Genomic DNA, 23427 nt, shown 5'->3' with positions numbered 1-23427 from the left:
TGACCTGCTCAGCTGTCTCCCCGCTACGGCGGAGCGGCCTAGTGGGTCCACATACCCTGTGACCGTGACAGTTCATACATAAAAGTAGTATTGACCAATGATACCACCTCTTGGATATGAGGTTGCGACATCTGTTTCCAATGCCTTGTTGTTACCAGTTTAATGGTCATAGTATATGGGCGACAACTGTCACGTATGGGGGTGGAAACCTGTTCAATCCTATAAATAATTAGACCATCTCAGGTGTTGAAGGGAAGGTCAGGTTAGTAAGATTTTTAATGATATGGTGAGTTGCGTTCCAGAGAGGCTTGATCCCTGGACAATCCCATAAAATCTGCAGAAGGGTACCCGGAGAGCCACATAATCTCCAGCAATCCGGTGAGAATGATTATATGAATATTAAGTGTAATCTGGAGGGGTAAAAGTACCATATTAAGCTAGTCTTTGAGACTGCTTCCTGATAAAGAGGTGCATCGGGAAGATCTGGTACCCAAGGTGAAATGCAATTTCCCATTGCTTAACAGAAAGGTTGGATTCCCACGAGCATGTTCGATCCGTAAAGGACGGAACGTATTTCGGCCCCAAGTCCCATACCGAACACACTGCAGGGAGCCGGGCTCCTAGCATCATAGTTATGTATGACGCTAGGAGTCCCTGCCTCTCCGTGGAACTACTGTCCTGTACTGAAAACATGATTATAGTACAGGACAGTTGTCCCGCAGCGAGGCAAGGACTCCTAGCATCGTACCTAACTATGATGCTAGGAGCCCGGCTCCCTGCAGTGTGTTCGGTCCAGGACTTGCGGCCGAAATACGTTCGGTCCTTTACGGACCGAACATGCTTGTGTGAATCCAGCCAAAAGGTTGAGTCAAGTTATTTTTCCCATTTGAGCAGGGGGGGTGTTTTGTGGAATGTAACCTTCCCATCTAATAAATTATAGAAAAAGGAAATACCTTTGCGTTTTGTGGATACATTAGAGAGATGTTGTAAAACTTCCTTGGAGGTACAATTAGATTCGGGCGATTTGTTTTATAAGAAGTGTCGGACCTGCAGAAATTTATAGAATTCGAATCTGGCGGCTGTTTTCACCGAATTGTGCCCAAAACAAATTTTTGGGAAATTCGCTCATCTCTATTCTCCTTGACAAAAATATTTGATCTACAATGTTTGAAGCCTTAACGTGTACCTAACCTTTCACGTGACTTTTTAGAATAAGCTGTCATGTGTGTACATGAGGATTAACACTATTTCTGGCCATTATATGTCTTATTATATGTTTTTTAGCAGTATTCCCCTCTGCAGGCTTGATCTCTAATTCTCAGTTGTTTTTGAGCTAGAGGGTGGAGCCTAAATGCTATCATGTCATCTATACCCAGAACACAGAGTAGAGGAGAATCCCGTTCTTCTATCTATATCTATCACACATATAGAATACAGCAGTAGAGTGAGACAGAACTCTGACCAGCAGCTTTAGCAGCGTTTCTGTGTGTCTGTGTCTCTCACTCTGCACCTTCCTCCTGCTCCCCCTCCTCTCTCCATAGACTACTATGGGAATTCTATGAAGTGACACACCCCAAAAATTCTACAGCCGTATCCTCTACTCTGTAGCCAGGGACGCCAATGCTTGACAACAGGGGGTGGACAGTAGAATACAGGAAAGGAGACAACTAATGGCAATAACTTCACATATAATTTGCATGGGTAAAACAACTACATTTTAAGTAAATTAGAAAGTTGATATATATCAGGTATAATTTTAGAATAACATAAGTCGTTTGAAATGATTGTGTCCAAAACAAAAATTTTCAAGAACAGCCCACAAGTATTTCCATTCAATGAAATTGAAAGCCTTGGCCGTGTCCAGGCACACCAAGACTCTCGATCCGCCGTTGTAATTTTGAGCCTGAATGTTCAAAAACAAATTTCCCAGGTTCCAGACCATTGATATTCCATCCTGAAATTTTAACCTTTTCAGATTACAAAAATGCAAACTCGGCAAAAAAACAAGAAACAGGAGCTAAAAAAAATTGTAAAAAAGATTTAATAAATAAAAAGAACAAAAAAGGCTAGAAAATATCTGTTAATCATTAGCGGATCTAACAGAAATGCCGCTTTCTGTACCTTATTTTTCTTAGTCTATATATGTCAGTTACCTAATCTTTGGTTTCTTTATTATGTTAATTGTACTTTATAATCAATATGTACTTGCTGTAAGGGTATGTTCACATGCTTAACCAAAAACGTCTGAAAATACGGAGCTGTTTTCAAGGGAAAACAGCTCCTGATTTACAGACGTTTTTCGAGCAACTCGTGTTTTTCGCAGCGTTTTTTACGCCCGTTTTTGGAGCTGCTTTCAATAGAGTCTATGAAAAACGCCTCCAAAAACGTCCCAAGAAGTGTCCTGCACTTCTTTTGACGAGCCGTCATTTTACGCGCCGTATTTTGATAGCGACGCGTAAAATAAAGGCTCGTGGGAACAGAACATCGTAATTCCCATTGAAAGAAATGGGCAGATGTTTGTAGGAGTATTAGGGGAGTTTTTCAGGCTTAATTCGATGCGTGAAATGCCCGAATTACACCTGAAAACAGTGCGTGTGAACATACCCTAACACCCTAAGGCCTCATTTACACGAGCGTGTGCGTTTTGCGCGCGCAAAAAATGCAGCGTTTTGCGTGCGCAAAAGGCACTTGACAGCTCCGTGTGTCATCCGTGTATGATGCGCGGCTGCGTGATTTTCGCGCAGCCGCCATCATAGAGATGAGGCTAGTCGACGTCAGTCACTGTCCATGGTGCTGAAAGAGTTAACTGATCGGCAGTAACTCTTTCAGCACCCTCGACAGTGCTTTCCGATCACCATATCGAGTAACCTGTTTAAAAAAAAAGAGGTTCGTACTTACCGAGAACTTCCCGGCCGTTGCCCTGGTGACGCGTCCTTGGTGACGCGTCCTTGGTGACGCGCCTCACTTGACATCTGGCCCCACCTCCCTGGATGACGCGGCAGTCCATGTGACCGCTGCAGCCTGTGCTTGGCTTGTGATTGGCTGCAGCTGTCACTTGGACTGAATTGTCATCCCAGGAGGTCAGACTGGAGGAAGAAGCCGGGAGTTATCGGTAAGTCAGAACTTTTTTTTTTTTACACGTTCACGTATATTGGAATCGGAAGTCACTCTCCAGGGTGCTGAACCAGTTTAACTCTTTCAGCACCCTGCACAGTGACTGTCTCCTGCCGGGTTCGGTCAAAACGAGTTCGGCCGAACCCGGTAAAGTTCGGTTCGCTCATGTCTAAGACACTCCGTTCGGATGTTTGTAAACAAAAAAGCACGTGGTGCTTTTCTGTTTACATTCAGTTTGACAGCTCTTGCGCGAATCACGCAGTTCGCACGGAAGTGCTTCCGTGCGACCTTCGTGGTTTTCACGCACCCATTGACTTCAATGGGTGCGTGATGCGCGGAAAACGCAGAATTATAGAACATGTCGTTAGTTTTTTTCAGCGCACTCACGCTGAGCAAAACTCACGGACCGTCTGCATGCCCCCATAGACTTGTATAGGTCCGTGCGACCCGCGTGAAAAGCACGCGAGTCTCACGGACGTATATCACGTTCGTGTAAATGAGGCCTAACACATACAGCTAAGTTTCTGTCACAAATTACAGCTCTTCCCTAGGCTGTATTCGCACACAGCGTTTTGCTGAGTTTTTGTGCCGCTATTGAGGGCATTTTGTGGTCAGTGGCGATTTTTTCCAAACACAGCATGCTCTATGTATGGTGTTGTTTCAGGCTTTTTCCCCACAGGCCTCTGTACAGGACTTCAAAAATGGCAGAAAAAAGTATTTACAGAATGATACTAAATAACACCACCCAAAATGCCTCTAAAATCACCGAAATTTTCAGGCATTTTAAACTGCATCAAAAAAGCGTTTTTGGAGGAGTTTTTTATGTGGTGTTATTTTGTGCATGAATTTTTTTCTGTCCCATAGTGAAGCCTATAAGAAATATGCCTGAAAAAAACGGCATAACCAGAGGATGCTGCGTTTGGAAAAGACACCACTGATGACAACATTTCCTGAAAAACACCCCAACCAGTTGTATGCAGTGCATTTGATATTTTACTATAGACTTTAAGGTAACATCTAGCCGTGATAAAAAAAACAAAACATCACTAAACGCTCACAAAAATGCTAAAATGCAACATAACGCAGCAAAACGCTTTGTGTGAACTTAGCCTAAAACTCGTATGTTTAATTTTAATAACACTGGCGATTTTAGAAGTGTTTTTTTCTTTTTGAAGCAGTTTAAAACGCAAGAAATTTTATGGGAGTGAAGAAGGCTTACGGTGGTTTCACGCACAACGTTTTCTTGGAAAAAAAACTCAGGTTTTGTGGTAGTTTTTTATGCAGTTTTGAGCGAAGGACAGAAGTGGATTCAAAAGGAAATGGGGAAATGTAAAGAAACGACTTTCACACTGAGTTTTTTGCAAGCCGAAAATTCTGCCGGGAAAAATCAGCTCCGTTCTTTTTTAAGTGGTTTTGCCATAAAACGCGTCATTGAAATCAATGGGAGACGGAAAAAAATGTAGTGAGCGGCGTTTTTTGACACAGTGTTTGATGCATTTTATAGCAAAATACGCTGCTCACTGCATTTTTTTTCCGTCTGCCATTGGTTTCAATGAGATTTTTGAGGCGAAAAACGCCTCAAGATAGGGCATGCCACTTCTTTTTTCCACTAGGGGGCAAAAAGACGCCCCCACCTCCTATTCAAATCAATGGGAGGCAATTTCGGCAGTTTTTTGCAGCGCTTACCGCATCAAAACACACATGAAAAAAATGATGTGTGAACTGGGCCTTAGGCTGGGTTCACACAACCTATTTTCAGACGTAAACGAGGCGTATTATGCCTCGATTTACGCCTGAAAATAGGGCTACAATACGTCGGCAAACATCTGCCCATTCATTTGAATGGGTTTGCCGACGTACTGTGCAGATGACCTGTCATTTACGTGTCGTCGTTTGACAGCTGTCAAACGACGACGCGTAAATTGACTGCCTCGGCAAAGAAGTGCAGGGCACTTCTTTGCAACGTCATTTGAGCCGTTCTTCATTGAAGTCAATGAAGAGCAGCTCAAGATTTACGAGCGTCACAGACGCCTTGCATAATAAGAGGAGCAGCATTTACGTCTGAAACGACGCAGCTGTTTTCTCCTGAAAACAGTCTGTCTTTTCAGACGTAAAAGATAGTTCACGTGTGCACATACCCTTATACTTCTTCTTTCTGCTGGATCCAGGCTTTGGGTTAAAAAACTGCACCAAAAACTGCAGTGGCTTTTTTCCAAAAAAGCTTTGTGTGCAACTACTCTTGTACATGCTTTTTTTTCTGGCGTTTTTAAAGTCCTCTAGAGAAGCTTATGGGAAAAACTCCTGAAAACATACCACACTCCGAACAAGCTAGTTGTGTGTAATGCTTTTTGTGCAGTTTTTATGGAATTTTTTGGCTTAGGCCCCATGTACACGAACGTGCTTTTTCGTCCGCAATTTCGTCCGCAATTTCCACGGGAGAATTGCGGCCCATTCAGTCCTATGGGGCCATGCACACGACCGTGGTTTCCACGGTCCGTGAATGGCCCAAGAGCAAGGACCGCAGAAAGAACGGGCAAGTCTTATTACGGCCGTGTTCTGCGGTCCAGGCTCATAGCAAATAATGGTTGCGGCAATATGCACGGACCGCGATTTGCGGGCGGCTTGCTGGTGACACTCCTCCCCCGGCCAACCCAAAAATCACGGCCGTGCACATGGCTACGGTCGTGTGCATGAGGCCTAAGGCCACTTGCACATGACCGTAGTGTTTTTCTGGCCCGCAAATTTCCGGACCGTGGTCTGTATTTTGCGGATGAAATGTCATCCGTAGTGCATCCGTGTGTCAGACCACAAAATACGGATCATATAAAAAAGTGCAATTAAATCTTCCTATCGTCGCTTAGCAGCACTTCTGCAAATTACGGATGTCACACGGAGGTGTATCCACAGTTTCCACGAGCCCATTGACTTCTATGGGCAAGTCCGTAGCGAATTTGCGCGTCGTAATAAGACATGTCCTGAGTATCTGCGGCTCATATTTGCGGTCCTGGAAGGAACCGTGAAATCCACGGTCGTGTGCATGGTGCCATTGCAATGAATGGACAAATCTGCGGGTGATTTGCGGAACCATTAATTTCTACGGTTTCCACGGTCCGTGCATTGCCCCGTAGCCTGGACCGCAAAAGATTAGACATGTCTTACTACGGCCGCATTTTGCGGTCCAGGCTCATTGAAATGAATGTACCAGGCCGGGTGCACGGCCCGTGATTTGCGGGCAGCTCGCAGGTGACACTCCGCGGCCGTCTGAGCCACAAATCACAGGCCGTGCACACCACTACAGTCGTGTGCATGAGGCCTTACTCTTTTGAACCAAAGACCACCACAAGTGGATCCAAAAGGAAGCAAAGGTATAAAGAGAAGACAGATGCGTCTCCTTTCTTTTGTGTCCACTCCTGTTTGTCTCCAAAACTGAGACAAAAATTGCCACAAAAACTACATAAAAAATGTGTGTGTGGTCCTGGCCTAAAAAACACACAAAAGCACAACAAAACGATGTGTGTGTGAATTCAGCCTTAAGGTATGTTCACACGCTAAAGTAAAAATGGCTGTAAAATACGGAGCTGTTTTCAAGGGGAAACAGACCCTGATTTTCAGCCGTATTTAAATCATCAAAGTTTTTTGATGCGTTTTTCCTAGACATTTTTGGAGCTGTTTTTTAATTGACACAATAAAAACGGCTCCAAAAATGGCTCAAGAAGTGACATGCACTTCTTTTTACAAGGCGTTTTTTTTATGTGCCTTTTTCAAACGGCCGCATAAAAAAATGCAAAACGGAGCAAAAAACGCTGTTTTTCCCATTGAAATCAATGGGCAGATGTTTGGAGGCGTTCAGCTTCTGTTTTTTCAGCCGTTTTTCGGGCAGGCATGCAACAGATAACACATAGGTGTAAACATCACCTCACAGAGGAGGGAACACAGAACGCAGGTACCAACAAACATGGAGGCTGCACAGTGCAGGCAGTTAAATTTAAAGGGGCAGCATCACCCCCTTACACGTCCGCCGCTCTATTCACTGTCAATGAAAAAGGTGGGAAAAGCCAAGCACTGTACTCGGCTGTTTCGGTCATTTCCATAGACATTGAATAAAGCGACAGCACACATGCTCAACCGCCACTCCATTCAATGTCCCCCTCCTTGCCGTCAAGCAGTGAGAGTGATTTGGGGCGTTTGGGACCCCTGTTCTCACGATCTGTGGGGGTCCCAGTGGTAGGGCCTCCAGCAATCAGAAAATGATCACCTCTTCTGTGGAGAGGTGATAATTCATGATTTTGGGAACACCCCTTTAACCTTGTAACCTTAGCTCTTTCATTTGGCAGTCTGCTTGTATTTCGTATTTATAAAACATAAACACGTTGATGTGTTTCCAACTTTCACTCCCACCTTTATTCTTTGTATATCTGATTCATGGGCGAGTCACAAGTCAGTTGTGCAATAAATAGCATGAATATGTAAGTGAAACCTATAGCGCTTCCAGTACACAGCAACACTTTTCATAAGTTAAAAAAAAAACTTTCCGAGCTGTTTGCACAGGGGGCAGGTTAAGAAATACTAAAGAGAGGAAGAATGTAAAGACTGAACCTTGTGCATTTCGGCAGATTTCATACAGCTGTTCTGCATTTCCCTTCTCCGCAGACCTGAACTGACTATCTCAGCCTATACTGCTGGGTTATTCCTGCAAACTGCTGGATGTAGAGACAGACCATGGACCGAAGGTCAGTTGACTATACATAAGACTCATATTCTGGGCTTTTTATGTTCATGTTTCTTAATGTTTGGATCATGTTTTGCAAATCTTTACAGAAACACCCCTGTCATGGCCGTCACCTCACATATGGTCAAGCTTGTCTCATCCACCACCGGTAAGAGCTACAGTACATCCTTTTTTCTATCAGTATTTAACAGTTAAGAATAAATAAATTCCACTGAAAAGAAAATAATAAAATGTGACTTAATTCCATGCAAATGCCTTAGTATCTCTAATATTCTAATATATACTACTACAATAGTCTATGTGTGCAAATTAGTACTGCCGGGCACACACCAAAAATACTGACTATTGCTAAGGAGCAACTGCATAAAATGTAGATGCTTTTGAAGGCTATGTATATTTACCTTAACCCTTTAATGTCCAGTGGACATTTTTTTCCTTTGTGACAAGAGCAAATACACACATTTTGGCATGATGTATTCTAAACTAAAATATCCCATCCCATCCCCCAAAAAATCCTCTATTTCTTAAATGTGGAGCTATACCACATACATACAATTTGTCTAACATCCAGAATGTCTTAAAGACCTGAGAACGAAGGTCTCCATTTTAATTGAATTCTATCTCCATTCCTTATATTGTATCTGCTTATATCCACCATGTAGCGGGCAGGGTAAGAACAGAAAGGACTGTGCAGACAAAAAATTGAATATCATACTGATCTTGCTTTATGATTTGTATGCATTATTACACGTGTTTGTGATAACTATAAAAAAAAAAACGTTCATGACAGCATGGGTGGCCTGTGCGTATGTGAGGATCATAAACTGGGAAGTATGTGATGATTTTAGGTATTTGTCTTTTTTTTTCTCTTTTTTAACAGTAGGGAACCTTTGTTTGGGGGGCCGTTGGGGGATAAGGGGTTTCTTTTTAATGTTCTTTATCAACATTTATGATTCAATGGGAAATGGTCCTTAGGTCATCTGCATTGTAGGTAGTCAGAAGCATAACTTAAAGCTCCTCGGTCACAATGCAAAAACCTTCCCAGGCTCAGCGGGACAGTCCCGGATTCCGGGTGGTGTCCCGCTGTCGGGGACGGCCAGGGGTATGTCTTGCTGTCAACTGTATCTGTGTCCTCAGGATGCAGATACAGTTGAACCCAATGCAGAAGCAGGGAACCGTCAGCCCCCTGCATCAGCATTTGTTCAGAGCGGAGGAGCAGAGGGAGCTCCTCCAGTCGCCGAGGACTCCCCGGGCACAGCACTACTTTAAGCGCTGTGCCCGGGGAAGCCCTCGACATCGCTGTCCATATATGGACATTAACATCAGGGGTTTTCTGTAGGTGCAGAACCCCCAGCCTATGCTCTGGCTGGGGATTCCACTCCTAGAGGGAGTCCCAATGGCGCTATCTACAGGGGGGGTGCTATCTACAGGGGCTGGGGTGCTATCTTAAAGGGGGGTGTGGCACTATCTACATGGGCACTGTGGCACTATATAGGGGCACTATCTACAGAGGACACTGGTGCTATCTACATGGGCACTGTGGCACTATCTACATGGGAACTGACACTTTATATGTATGCACTGGCACTAGGGCAACTAAGGGGACATTATACCGTATGGGGGCATATGAAGTGGCGTTATATTGTATGGGGGAAGCTATAGGGGTATGATACTATATGGGGCAGCTTTGGGGTATTATACTGTATGGTGCAGCTATGGGGGCATTATACTGTATGGGGAAGCTATAGAGGCATTTTACTGTATGGGGACAGCTGTGGGGGCATTCTACTGTATGAGAAGCTATGGGACATTATACTGTATAAGGGCAGCAATGGGGCATTATACTGTATAGGGGCAGCCATGGGGTCATTATGCTGTATGGGGAAAGCTTTGGGGGTATTAAGCTGCATGGGACATCTATGGGGCATTATACAGTATGGGGCAGCTATGGGGGCATTATACTATATGGTGGCATCTGTGTGGGCATTATACTGTATGGGGGCATTATACTGTATGGGGGCAGCTATAGGGGAATTTTGCTGTATGGGGAATTTGTTTGGGTATTATACTGTATGGGGGCATCTATGTGGGCATTATACTTCATGGGAGAATCTGTGTGGGCATTATACTGTATAGGGGCATCTGTGTGGGCTTTATACTCTATGGGTGCATCTATGGGGGCATTATACTGTATGGTCGCAGCTATGGGGGGCATTATATTGTATGGTAGCAGCTATTTGGCATTATACTGTGTGGGATGCACTATAGGAGCATGATACTGTGTGGGCTGAATCAGTTGTCCCTCTTTGTGATACTTAAAAGTTAGGAGGTATGGATTAGGCCCCCTTAGTCTTCAGGGCCCCGGTGTGACTGCAACTTCCATAGTAACGCCCCTGCTTGTAATGAAAAGAAAGTTAGATGTACAGGCATGGATATTATATAGACAACCTGTCAACTTACTGAAAACTTATTATTGTATAACTACTTGGAAACACCACAAATATCACAAAAAAGCTGCTGCCAGATGTTACTTTAACAGGTTCCCGACCGCTGGTTGAGGTCAGGGTCTCTGAAGTCTGCCGTATAGACTAATTACGGCGGCACTTCAGAGACTGTGCACACGCGATCGCGTGCACACAGCTCTGTGCCCTGGCTGTTGCTAACAGCCATGGGCACTGGGCAGAATGTCAGGGGCCAATCTTTTGGCCCCTGAACATGTGATCGCTGTGACAACCAATCACAGCGATCACATGCATTTCTGCGTATAAAACAGTGTGCACGCGATCGCGTGCACACAGCCCTGTGCCCACGCTGTTACCAACAGCTCTGGGCACTGCGCAGAGTATCAGGGACCAATCTGATGGTCCCTGAACATGTGGTCGCTGTGAAAACCTATCACAGCGACCACATTTGTTTTATTTTTACTTTTCTGGCAGTAAATCTCCTGCCTCTTTTCTTCTCTTGTTTCAGTTTGAGGAGAAGAAGAGACTCGAGAGAATTGCTGCCAGAAGAATATAGTGAAAAAAAATACAGTTACACTATAAAACATTCTCTGTATAGATAGATTTCTATCTATCTATACAATCTATCTATCCAGCTATCTTTTTTTCTATCTATCTACCTTTCTTTCTTTTATTCTATTAGAATAGGCAGGTAGGGAGTATATAATTATATATATATCCACATATATATAATATATATAGCAATAGCGGTTTCTTTTTTTGTTAGCGGTAGTGTAGACCAGTTAGTCTGTGTGTTTTATAAAAAAAAAAAAAAAAAAAATTGGTTTAGTTAGTGTTAGTGAGTGACGTTATGGCGAGGAAGTTGTTTAGCGCCGAGGAGGCATACGCCATGCTGTGGTCTGAGTCGGAGACCGCATCAGAGATGGCGTCAGAGATGGAACCTGTTTTGGGCAGTGACGATGACAGCGTCACTTCAGGTTCATCTTCAGGGGACGTTGTCACTGATGCAGTTGAAACTGCAGAACATGAAAGCGCAGGGCCAAGTAGCGCTGTAGCACGGGACAGCCTGGTCCCTCCAGTCCAGGCTCTTGTATGGGCACCTGCCCCATCTTTTGGGCATAGAATCCACGGATTTACTGCCACTCCTGGCATAACTGTGGACAATACAAATTTGGATGTCATGTTTGCATGTTTTCTAAAGTTCATCTGCTGGAGAGCTCCATTTGCATAAACCTGCAATTTCTTATTTTAGAAAACTCCAAAAAATAAATTCCCATTATACCCCTAGATGAATATTTTGGGATTTCTGCTTCAAGAGCAGATATTTTGGAAGTGTTATAGAAACTCTGTTGAGTTTTGTAAAACCAGCTTTGAAAAAAAGCGATTTGTGAAATAAGCTTCTTCTATTGTCCGCCCTCCTACATCTCTATGTGATAAATAAGGCACACATATTTGGTATCCCCATGCACAGGAGAAGTGGCAGAATGTGAAAGGAGATGAATTTTGTCCGTGGTCTATACTGTGTGTGAAAAATGCTGGTATAAACTGACGCATTTGCTAAAAAATTGCACATTTTATTTTGATCCATCTTATTCAAGAAACTTTCAGAAGGAAACCTTGTGGGGTCTACTTGTGTGAATGAAGTAATTTATGGGGTGTTTCTAATGTTTCAGCAGCATTAGGCCCCCCCAGAGTACATTATGCGGCTATAAAATCAAATGCAAAATTCCTGGACCGAAAAGGCCAAAAAGCCTCCTTTTATGCCAAGCCCTGGCACATGCCCGCACAGTGAATAAGGCACACATATTTGGTATCCCCATGCACGGGAGAAGTGGAAGAATGTGAAAGGAGATTAATTTTGTCCGTGGTCTATACCGTGTGTGAAAAATACCAGCCTAAACTGACGCATTTGCTAAAAAAGCGCTGATTTTATTTTGTTCCATCTTATTCAAGAAACTTTCAGAAGAAAACTGGACTTGCTAAAAATATGATAAACCCCTTGAAGGAAACCTTGTGGGGTCTACTTGTGTGAATGAAGTCATTTATGGGGTGTTTCTAATGTTTCAGCAGCATTACGCCCCCAAGAAAACAGTATGCGGCTATAAAATCAAATGCAAAATTCCTGGACCGAAAAGGCCAAAAAGCCTCCTTTTATGCCAAGCCCTGGCACATGCCCACACAGTGAATAAGGCACACATATTTGGTATCCCCATGCACGGGAGAACTGGAAGAATGTGAAAGGAGATTAATTTTGTCCGTGGTCCATACTGTGTGTGAAAAATGCTAGCATAAACTGACGCAATTGATAAATTCTTGCATTATTTTCCAATTTTGCCCACTTTAGAGATAAAAATGATATATACTGACAAATGCCACTAAAACAAAGCCCTATCTGTCCTTTAAAAAGAGTGTAAAATTCAAAGATGAACTTTATTCACCTGCTGAGTTATAGTCATCTAAAGAAGCGCATAGCAAAATTGTAAAATTTGCTCTGGTCATTTAGCTGTAAAACAGCCTAGTCCTTAACCGGTTACAATTTATAGTGAAATATAGAAAATACTACATACACTGCATACATTGTAGCATGCTCTGGGAATGGCATATTTTCTGGTGTTTTTCCATTACACGCATGTTCAAAATGTTACTATATAAAAATCGTCCCCAAAAATGCTTGTAAAAAATGACGTGAAAACGCTGTTTTTTACAAGCATTTAAAAACGCTGAATAATTAGTGTGTGTGTGTGTGTGTGAAGGAGGCCTTAAGAAGATAGATAGATAGATAGATAGATAGATAGATAGATAGATAGATAGATAGATAGATAGATAGATAGATAGATAGATAGATAGATAGATAGATAGATAGATAGATAGATAGATAGATAGATAGATAGATGATAGATAGATAGATAGATAGTAAAATTCCTTTAATCCATCATCAATGGGCCAAGTGATCGACATCTGGATTATTGGACACAGTATATAAAACGTTTACATTTATATGTAAGGGAATATAGAGATAGAGATCCTCCAGGAAGATGACCAGTAATAAAATGCTAACATAAAATTTTCTAAGATAAGATACCTTCATTTCACTGCTTAGTCAACTGTCTTGGTTGATTATCTCTGCTTTTGATTATTTTTTAAATAGTAGATAATCTTGCAGTTCATACATACTGCAGACACACCTGCCACTCATATATATATATATATATATATATATATATATATATACAGCACACAATATATAACCTATAGCATTCATAACTTTGCAGAAATTGTGGGAAATAAGAAATAAGGCATTTGTTATTCATTATGTATTCAGTCCCATCCTCATAGAACATCCCAGGATCCACTTTAATCATACGATATTTCATAAAATATCAAGTAGCATGCTTCAACTATAAAGGAAAGACAAGCAAATACATAACCAAACACAAATAAATGCATCTAAAAAACAACTTAATTACCCCTCAAAATTAAAATGTGTGCAGGTATGTTACAGAAAGGAATTAAAGGCTTATGGCCTTATTTAGACTGAATGGTGAGACCGCATGTAAGAGTGTCATCCACTCGATCTATCGCACAAACTTTTAGACCCTTAGGGTTACAGTTGTGACTATCAAGGAAGTTTTTAGGATTAGGTATTAATTTGTCTTTTATAGATTCTTTTTTTGCTCCTCGAATGTGTAAAGGATCTGCCAGGCACAACTTCTGTGTATACGCCCATGGGTAATCAGCCTGCACCTGGTTCTATGTCTCTGAGACTGACTCCATCTTCCACCACTCAGGATGGCAGGCTTAGGAGTGGGAGAGCCTATCGCAGCCTGGCCAGACGGAGCTAGCTCCCGCCCTCTGTCTATTTATACCTGCCTTTCCTGTTCCTCCTTTGCTTGTGATTCTTCTCGTGTGGTTTCCTGGCCTTGCTGCAGCTTCTAGCTATTTGACCTTGCTTCATACTGACCCCGGCTTACTGACTACTCTCCTGCTCTGCGTTTGGTACCTCGTACACTCGACTCGGCTCGTTTACCTCTCTTGTTGCTCACGGTGTTGCCGTGGGCAACTGCCCCATTTCCCTTTGCTTGTGTCCCCTTGTCTGTTTGTCTGTCGTGCACCTACTGAGCGTAGTGACCGTCGCCCAGTTGTACCCCGTCGCCTAGGGCGGGTCGTTGCAAGTAGGCAGGGACTGAGTGGTGGGTAGATTAGGGCTCACTGTCTGTTTCCCTACCCCCCTGTCATTACAGAATGTTTCTAGAATATTCTGGGACCCTCATTCTAAGCTTCCTAGTGGTCATACCAATGTAAATAAGGATACATCGCGTAATATACAGTAATATTAGTACCACCCATAATGTGGTGGACAATCTTATATTCCCTGTTACCTGTTGAGATATTAAAACTCACAGCACGTTCCACGTATTTACAGGAGGAGCATTTACCACGAGTATGAGCCCCACTTAGGGCCCCAACCGCAAAAAAAACAAAACTGTTTGAATTGGTGGAATGTAATGGCTGTTCATAAGTAGATCTCTAAAATTGTAGGACCTTTGCCAGGTTATGAAGGGATAATTAGGAAGGCACCTTTCCAAGTCTTTGTTCATCAGAAGAACCGAACAATGTTTAGCTAATGCTGTTTTAATAGCTCCCCAGTTTAATTTAAAGGTGGTGATGAATATAGGGTTTTGGTCTCTTATTGTTCATTATAGGGAATTTTACTCAACAATAGTAAGTAGGTTTCCTTTTTTTACTATTGCTTATCCACCCCTGATTGATTTGCAGTTATAACCTCTCTCTTAAAATCTTCTGGTGAGATAATTATTTTATTTTTTTTTCGAACTTTGCATCACAGGAGTAGATTCGTCGAGCTGTAAGGAACTGACCTACTAGAATTGACTTCTCAACTTCCAGGTAGTGGGAGGAGACAGCGTGCAGAAGGGTATTAGTAGCTGTCATTTTTCTTAAAACATTCGTAGATAGAAAACCGACCCTCACCCTCTCACTTAGGATATCCAAAAACTCAACTTGAGATTGGCTGTATTTCCAAGTTAGATTGATAATCAAGTTGCGTCCCCATCGCAGTACCCTGGAGCTGCAGGTAAAAACACGGTCCTTAAATACAAAGAAATTATGAGTTAAAGAAAATGTTGGTAACTCAATAATGAAGTCGATGAATTCCGGATCAATGTTGGTCAAAGCAAATCTCGATGCATAGATGCCGTGGTCATAGCCTATAGAAGTATACAAGGGCTCCACATCGCATGTAATGAGGTACATATCTACATTCATATGTACCCCGTTTAGACAACTATGGACATCCGTAGTGTCCTGCACGAACGAAGGCAGTGTTTCAATGGATTTCTGAAGGTAAAAATCTACAAACCTACAGGAGTTTTCACAAAGCTCCCCCACCACAGATACAATGGGCCTCCCTGGGGAATTAATATATTTTTTATGGACTTCAGGTAGTAAATAAAAAGTTGGAGTTACTGGGAAAGTCATTATTAAGCCCTCAAACATTTTGGGATTTATAATCTGTCTTTCCAAGCCATTCATAAAAATCTCATCAAGTTTTTTTTCTTATATTGGCCCATTAGACTATTCAAAAGCCTTTTGTAGCAATCAGTCATGTTTAATTGCCAGAAGACCTCACCTTCATACATAGCCTTAGGCCAGTTCACAATATTTCCCCTTTTGTCATCAGGTTTAATAACAATATATTTCATAACTCCCAGCTCTTTAATAGTCATCCTTTGTGCTATATTAAGATTGTTATCCTCAAAGGACACTGAGATGTTATTGAACTGTTTCTTCACCAGTTTGTTGAAAATGTCTACTGGTGGACATAGATCCAGAGGGGAGAAATGCTGTGAGCGACGATACAGATATGTTGAATATTTTGGGAAGATTACCTCTTTCTGCTATTCCAATAGGGATTGAAGGTCCTGTAAAGCTTGCCTCTCTTCTGGAGCGGAGAGTCTAGGATCTCCATTCACTTTGAAATGTTTCTTAAAAAGTAATTTGCAAACAAATAATTCAAGATCTTTCACAGCTGTGAAGTAGTCAAACTTCCCAGTGGGTGAATAAGGGCCTATTCACATCACCGTTGCCCTTCCAATGAGGGGTTCTGCCGGTGGTTTCCGTCGGGTTAACCCCTCAATGGAAAGGCAAATGGAAACCTAATCTTCTGTTTGCATCACCATTGATATCAACGGTGACAAAAACGTTGCAAAAGGTTTCCGTTTGTCACCGTTGTGACAGGTTCCGTTGTTTTGATGGAATCAATAGTGCAGTCGACAGCTGTAACCCTGTCACAAAGGTGACAAATGGAAACCTTTAGCAACCTTTCCATGCTTAACAAACTGTTGCTGCTTTTTTGTGTACTGAACTTGATTTGTTTTCTTACCACGTCTCTCTCTTACTGTTACTTGACTTGATCTGTTTCCTGTCCTTGACACATTGCACTTCTATAAGTAATGATCACTCAGAGAAACCCTCATGTAGATGTCAGTGCCATAGTCCCCGAGTGTGATTCTGTCCGCTGGTCACTCAACCTGACTATGCTGAAAGTAACTCCACTTATAGATAAGATATTCATAATGGATTCTTCCCACTTGTTCCCACATGTGCTGTTGCATGGTAATAGTAAACTACATGAATACATCGGATGTTGTGTACGCACTTGCTCACTTGATTGAATAGGAGGCCGAGTTTGGCATCCATGTGAGTCAAGTGTGAGCGCTTTATGGTTAAACACTGCACATGTCCTATTACTATACCTACAAGGGACGCCAAAACTGCCTTATCCCATGTAACATGTGCACATTTGGCTTATGGTGTTGTGCATCCCAATGGTATTATACCTTTGCCATGACAAAAAAGTATAACATCATCGGCAACCACATGGCTAGCCCACATCCATGGAGCGATTCAAGTTGGCAGAAAGGTGATAGGTTTTGAGGGAACAACATTGCATCCAATGAAGAAATTAGGGTTTTTAGGCAATGGATCAATTATGTCTCCTTGTGTAAAAGTAAAATAATCCTGTTCCAACTGCCTCTTCTCTCTGCAAACCTGACCACCTCAATTACCTTAAAAGGGATGGCAAAATGGGTAGGTGAGATTTTTCCCACTGGAGTGTGTCTTACATGTTCAATATCCCCGATGTCTTTGTTGTACCTGGCGGCGAAGTTCCTTCTTTGCGTTTTATTAACATAAAAGAGTGGAACGCTGCAGCTACACAGACAGACCACCCCCAAATCCCCTGCTATTATATTCAGATTTTGTTGTAAATGTGAAACTCTAAAAGGTCTTGCACACCTTACAGTTCCCACACCAAAATGTGCCATTGATGTTATGCTTGAACCGAGTCCCTTGCCTTAAAAGGAGGGGGGGTTGCAATGACTACTTACTAAATGGTCACCAAGATTTCTGCCCCTCCTATATGTAATACTAAGGGAGTAGGTAATGGCCTTTGACACATCTGGGTCCAGCTTTAGAATTAGCCAATAAGTTTGTATGATCTCCCAGGAATTTTTTTGCTGCTGAAGCAAAACTGCCAATAATTATAACCTTGTTGTTGGTAGCACTTGATGTGTGGTGTCAGTAGCCCATTTCTCATCTGCTCAATGACATGGTTATAGGCAATATTGGAATAGCTCCACTCTTTAAATCTTGACCTGAGGACATTCAACTTGATTTGAAAGTCTTTTAAAGAGGAACATTGTTTTCACGTCGTAAGTATTGGCCTTTAGGGATCCTTTGATTGAGTGGAGTCAGGTGATAGCTATTCCCCCTCAATAGGTTGATCTCTGCCATAGGTTTTCTGTAGACACTTGTATCTAAACCCCTTTTATTGTTTTTGGTGATTAGTAGGTCAAGATAAACTTTCTCTATTGATTTCAAAGGTAAAATGTAGGCCCAAGATGTTGATATTTAGTTCTGTCACAAAATTTATAAACATCTCCTTTGGTCTTGTCCAGATCCAAAGAAGTCCAAAGCTGTAACAAATGGATGTAGTATTTTATCTAAATCTGTCTCTACATTTTGAGTCCGGCTATAAACCCCTGAAACAATAGGATGACACTTGAGGGTATGCAGACCCTTGTGAATCATTGGAAGGCCATAGAAAGTGGCCACCTGTAGAAGTGCAGGCCATAAAAAGGCAATTTCCTTTTTATCTATAAGGTGTTGTGCCAATGCTCCTGCTGATATAAAAAGGTAGGATCTATGTCTTCTACCCTATACCCCTCCTGATTCAAGAACATCTCAAGGCACTTAGCTCTATGGTCCTGGTGATTTTATGATCATCAGGTTGCCCCCTTTATCTGCAGGTTTAAAGAGGTCCTTCACCTCTCCTGACATCTGTGTTTTAGCAAATAATTGTATTCCCCACAAAAAAACTTTTGGAGCATCTTTTCTTAGAACTCTATGATTTTCTTACAACACCTGTTATTCCTCCTAAAAATTTATAAATAAATTGACAACTGGGATTTACCACAACTGGGATGTGTCCCCACACAGACTGACAATATCCAATTAGTGCTGACAGAGTGAGACTGTGTAGGGCACACCCCTTTGACAACAGGAATGGTACCTCCCAATTCTCAAATTATTCTTAAACTTTTAGGAGGAATAACAGAATAGCAGTACACAGAGTTCTAAGAAAATATGTTCCAGAATTGTTATTTCATGGGGAAAACAAGTATTTACTAACATAGACATGTCAAGAAAGAAACTAGGGCTGAGGAGCGAGGTCAATGTAGAAAATAAAGGGGTCAGACTATATTGGTGGGGGGAGAAACAGACTGTGGGGAGAGGATTAGGCAACAAGATAAGGAGATCCTTTCGTTACAAAACAGCAAAGAAAATAAAAATGCGCAAATAATGTCAAATAATCACATTTCTGATAATGAAAGTGAAACGTTCAAAGGCAAGTTAAAGTGTATGTTCACAAATGGCAGAAGTCTAGCAAGCAAAATGTGTCGAGCTGGAGCCCTTGATACTGGAAGAAAATATAGATATAGTTGGCGTTGCTGAAACATGGCCGGACTCTTCTCATGACTGGGCTGTAAATCTACAGGGTTTAGGTTATGCACCTGGGTACGAATAACCTGCAAGCATCATATGTCATAGGGGAGGTACACTGGGGGATTCACTTGTTGAGAAGGATCTGGGTGTACTTGTAAATCATAAACTAAATAACAACATGCAATGTCAATCAGCTGCTTCAAGGGCCAGCAAGATATTGTTGTGTATTAAAAGAGGCATGGACTCACGGGACAGGGATGTAATATTACCACTTTACAAAGCATTAGTGAGGCCTCATCTAGAATATGCAGTTCAGTTCTGGGCTCCAGTTCATAGAAATGATGCCCTGGAGTTAGAAAAAATACAAAGAAGAGCAAGGAAGCTAATAAGGGGCACCTAGAATCTAAGTTATGAGGAAAGATTAAATGAATTAACCCCTTTCCGCCGCAGCCATTTTTCAGATTTTCATTTTCGTTGTTTCCTCCCCACCTTCCAAAAGCCATAACGTCTTTATTTTTCCATCGATATAGCACTATGAGGGCTTGATTTTTGTGGGACAAGTTGTAGTTTTTCGTAGCACCATTTATTTAGCCATATAATGTACTAGGAAACAGGGAAAAAATTATTTGTGGGGTAGAAAATGAAAAAAAAACAGCGATTCCTCCATGGTTTTTTGTGCGCCGTTTTTACGGAATTCACTGTGCAATTAAAACAACATGTTAATTTTATTCTGTGGGTCAATACAATTACGCTAATACCAAATATATATAGTTTTTCTATATTTTACTACTTTTACAAGTAAAAACCTAAGTGTAAAAAAGAAAATTAATTTTGTGTCGCCAAATTACGAGAGCCATAACTTTTTCTTTTTCCGTCGATTAAGTGGTATGAGGGCTTATTTTTTGCGGGATAAGCTGTAGTTTTATTAATACCATTTTAATGTACATGCGTTGGTTTGATCACTTTTTATTTTATTTTTTGTGGCAGAATAGGTGACCAAAAAATAGAGATTCTGGTGTTTACAATTTTTTTTTTACGGCGTTCACCGTGTGGGTTAAATAATGATATATTGTAATAGTTCAGATTTTTACGGACGCGGCAATACAAATTATGTTTATTTTTAATTTTTTTTTACTATTGTCTAGGGGGAAAATGGTAAAAGGGTTTTTTTTTTTTTACTTTTAATATTTTTTTTTTTTTTGTACACAAAAAAAAACTTTATTTAACTAATTTTTACTTTTTTTATTAGTCCCCCTAGGGGACTTCAACCAGCGATCGTTAGATCGCTTGCACGATATACTGCAATACTAATGTATTGCAGTATATTGTGATTCTGACAGGCATCTATTAAGCCATTGACCGCGGCATTTAACGAGTTAAACGAGCGGGGTCGCGCTCGAGCGCGATGCCGCTCGTTTCTCTGAAGTGTCGGCTGTAACAAACAGCCGACACCCGCATCGTATTGAGCGGGTTCACTCCGTGAGCCCGCTCTATACTTACTCTACCCGATTATGGATATGTCAAATGTCGGGAAGGGGTTAAACCTATTTAGCCTAGAAAAAAGACAACTAAGGAGGGGACATGATTAACTTATTTAAATATATTAATGGCACATACAAAAAATATGGTGAAATTCTGTTCCATGTATAGCCCCCTCAAAAAACAAGGGGGCACTCCCTCCGTCTGGAGAGAAAAAGGTTCAACCTGCAGAGGTGACAAGCCTTCTTTACTGTGAGAACTGTGAATCTATGGACTAGTCCGCAGGTTCTGGTCACAGCAGGGACAGTAGATGGCTTTAAAAAAGGCTTAGATCATTTCCTAGAACAAAATAATATTAGCTCCTATGTGTAGAAATTTCTTACTTCCCTTTTCCCATCCCTTGGTTGAAATTGATGGACCTGTGTCTTTTTTCAACCGTACGAACTATGTAACTATTTAACAATCCTCAGGAATACCTCAATGTTGTCTTCATCTCCTAAAGGGGGCATCTTTGTGCTCCTAGAACGCCATGATGAAAATGCTAGAATAGGATCTCTTTCGTCCAGAAAAAAGGCAAATAGGTTAACATGTAGTAGATTCCCAGATCCAATACCCAATTCAAGGCACCTCTTTTGATCATTCAGTTTAAAAAAAAAACGTCCTCTTTAGATTTCTTGCAAATAGGTGGCGGTCTTTGATTCAATCAAAAGTCCGGAACCTAATGCTGATCCCTGTGTGTCCTGTAGACTCCGTTCTAAGAAAAGTATCTGCAGTCGTTGAGGTAGCTAATAAGGAATAGGATAATGAACAAGATGTAGAAGGACCTTGAGCATAAGTTGTGTATCTTGATTCCCCTATTCTCCTTTCCTTCTATTTCTTGTTCTGTAAGTGCATCTACGTAGGATGCATATAATGTTCCTCCTTTTTTCAGAGTCTTAGATGTCTGTGTCAGAAGAGGAAATCACGTTTTTATTTTCTAGACTTTGAATAGATTTATTTAAGTTAATCACAAACCGATTGTGTTTTAGTTCTTACAGGTGTAATTTAAAAGTTTCTATGTTAAAACCAGATTGTAAAACATAATCTTTTTTTTCTAATCGGATTTTATTTTTTGATTGTAAATATTTTTTATTCTATTTTCTGTACATGATTATAGGGGCAGTAATCAGCATTTAGAGATATGCTTTAGAGCAGCCACATAGACCATAGAAACCTGTGAACTGGAGGAGACACATTGACTTCTATGGGAGAGTTTTCTAGGCATGTTCTGTGACCTCACTGTGCAGGGAGAGGTCACTGTGCAGGGAGGAATAGGAGGGGAGCTGTGTCCATCACCTATTATCAATGGTGGCTCTTGTGTTATCTATATAGAGTAGGGATGCACGATGCATCAAAATATCGATACTATTTTTGATACTGTGCTCCGCAAACGGCTCAATATCGTGAATTCATGTATTTCAATACTAAGCAGTGCGGCTGCATACATAAATTCAGAAATAGCATGATTTGATGCGGCCGGCGCCACATCAATGAACGGCGGCACCGGTACTAAAGACAGAGAACATTGCTCACGCACTGCAGTGCCAGCTGCATGACATCATGCTAAACGAGCGGGCACACTTGATCAGTAGCGGGGGAAAGGCTGTAATACACAGCCGCAGCCCTCTCTAACGGCGTGGAGCAGAGAAAGCTATGATGTCCGCCATTACCCCCTTAAATGGCACGATCAAAGCAGACTGAGGCATTCAAATGGAAAATGAGTAGGAAATCCATTTGATGCGATCGAGGGACATACCATATATGGGCAGACAGCCCAGGTTCTACTGAAGGACCCCAAGGCTGTCTTACCATATTTCCTGTTGTTAGGGCATACTTACTATAGGTATGCCCTAACAACTGCCTGTGTACTATCCGTACACAGGCTAATGTACTGTACATATAGATATATGGCAGTACATTAAAGTTAAAAAATAAAAATCAGATTTAAAAATCCCCCTATGGGATTACAAAGAAAAAAAAAAGTAAAATTAATAAAAAAAAGTAATGCTAAATAAAAAATCTACACAAAAAATACACAAATGCAAATTTTTACAGTAAACAAACATTATTAAAATATAAGTCTCAAAATTCCAATAATATACACACAGTTGATATCATAATGATCATAACAACCTGCACAACAAATTTATAACAGCATTTATGATGATCGGTGTAAAAAAAGAAAATTAAACCTCTTTTTTTCTGCATTTTTGCCCAAATAAACATTTATAGAAATGAAATGATAATGTAAATCTACCAAAAACTGGACCTACATAAAGTACAACTGGTCCCGCAAAAAAAAAAGCTTCATACAGCTACCTGAGCAAAAAAAAAAAAGGGGGTTAAACAATGTTGCCATTGTGAGGGAAATGATGGGGTCACTTATTAATGTGAGGCACATGGTCTTATGAATGTATCACCTCCATGTGCCTCACATTAATAGTAATTAATCACATCATGTACCTCACACACGACTATTTGATTGCATTTTTTCTGGTTTTTGGGACGCTGGATAAACAAAAAGCAGCATTGTATGTTGTCTATTTTTTTATGACGTTTAACATGATGGTTAAATAATAT

The 23427-nt window shown here is 41.3% G+C and overlaps 1 protein-coding gene across 1 annotated transcript in view; it reads left to right on the top strand.

The window, feature by feature from the left end:
- The first annotated feature begins 17169 nt into the window (after positions 1-17169).
- LOC142760440 (G-protein coupled receptor 35-like) overlaps positions 17170-23427 on the top strand; it is a 30896-nt gene continuing 24638 nt past the window's right edge. Inside the window, exon 1 of the mRNA XM_075863630.1 lies at positions 17170-17245. Within this exon, the coding sequence (XP_075719745.1) occupies positions 17170-17245 (76 nt within the window). The remainder of the gene's footprint in view (positions 17246-23427) is intronic.

The sequence above is a fragment of the Rhinoderma darwinii genome, chromosome 4 (assembly GCF_050947455.1).
Source record: "Rhinoderma darwinii isolate aRhiDar2 chromosome 4, aRhiDar2.hap1, whole genome shotgun sequence".
In the NCBI taxonomy this organism is placed as follows: domain Eukaryota; kingdom Metazoa; phylum Chordata; class Amphibia; order Anura; family Rhinodermatidae; genus Rhinoderma; species Rhinoderma darwinii.
This window is presented reverse-complemented; position numbering and strand designations above follow the sequence as displayed.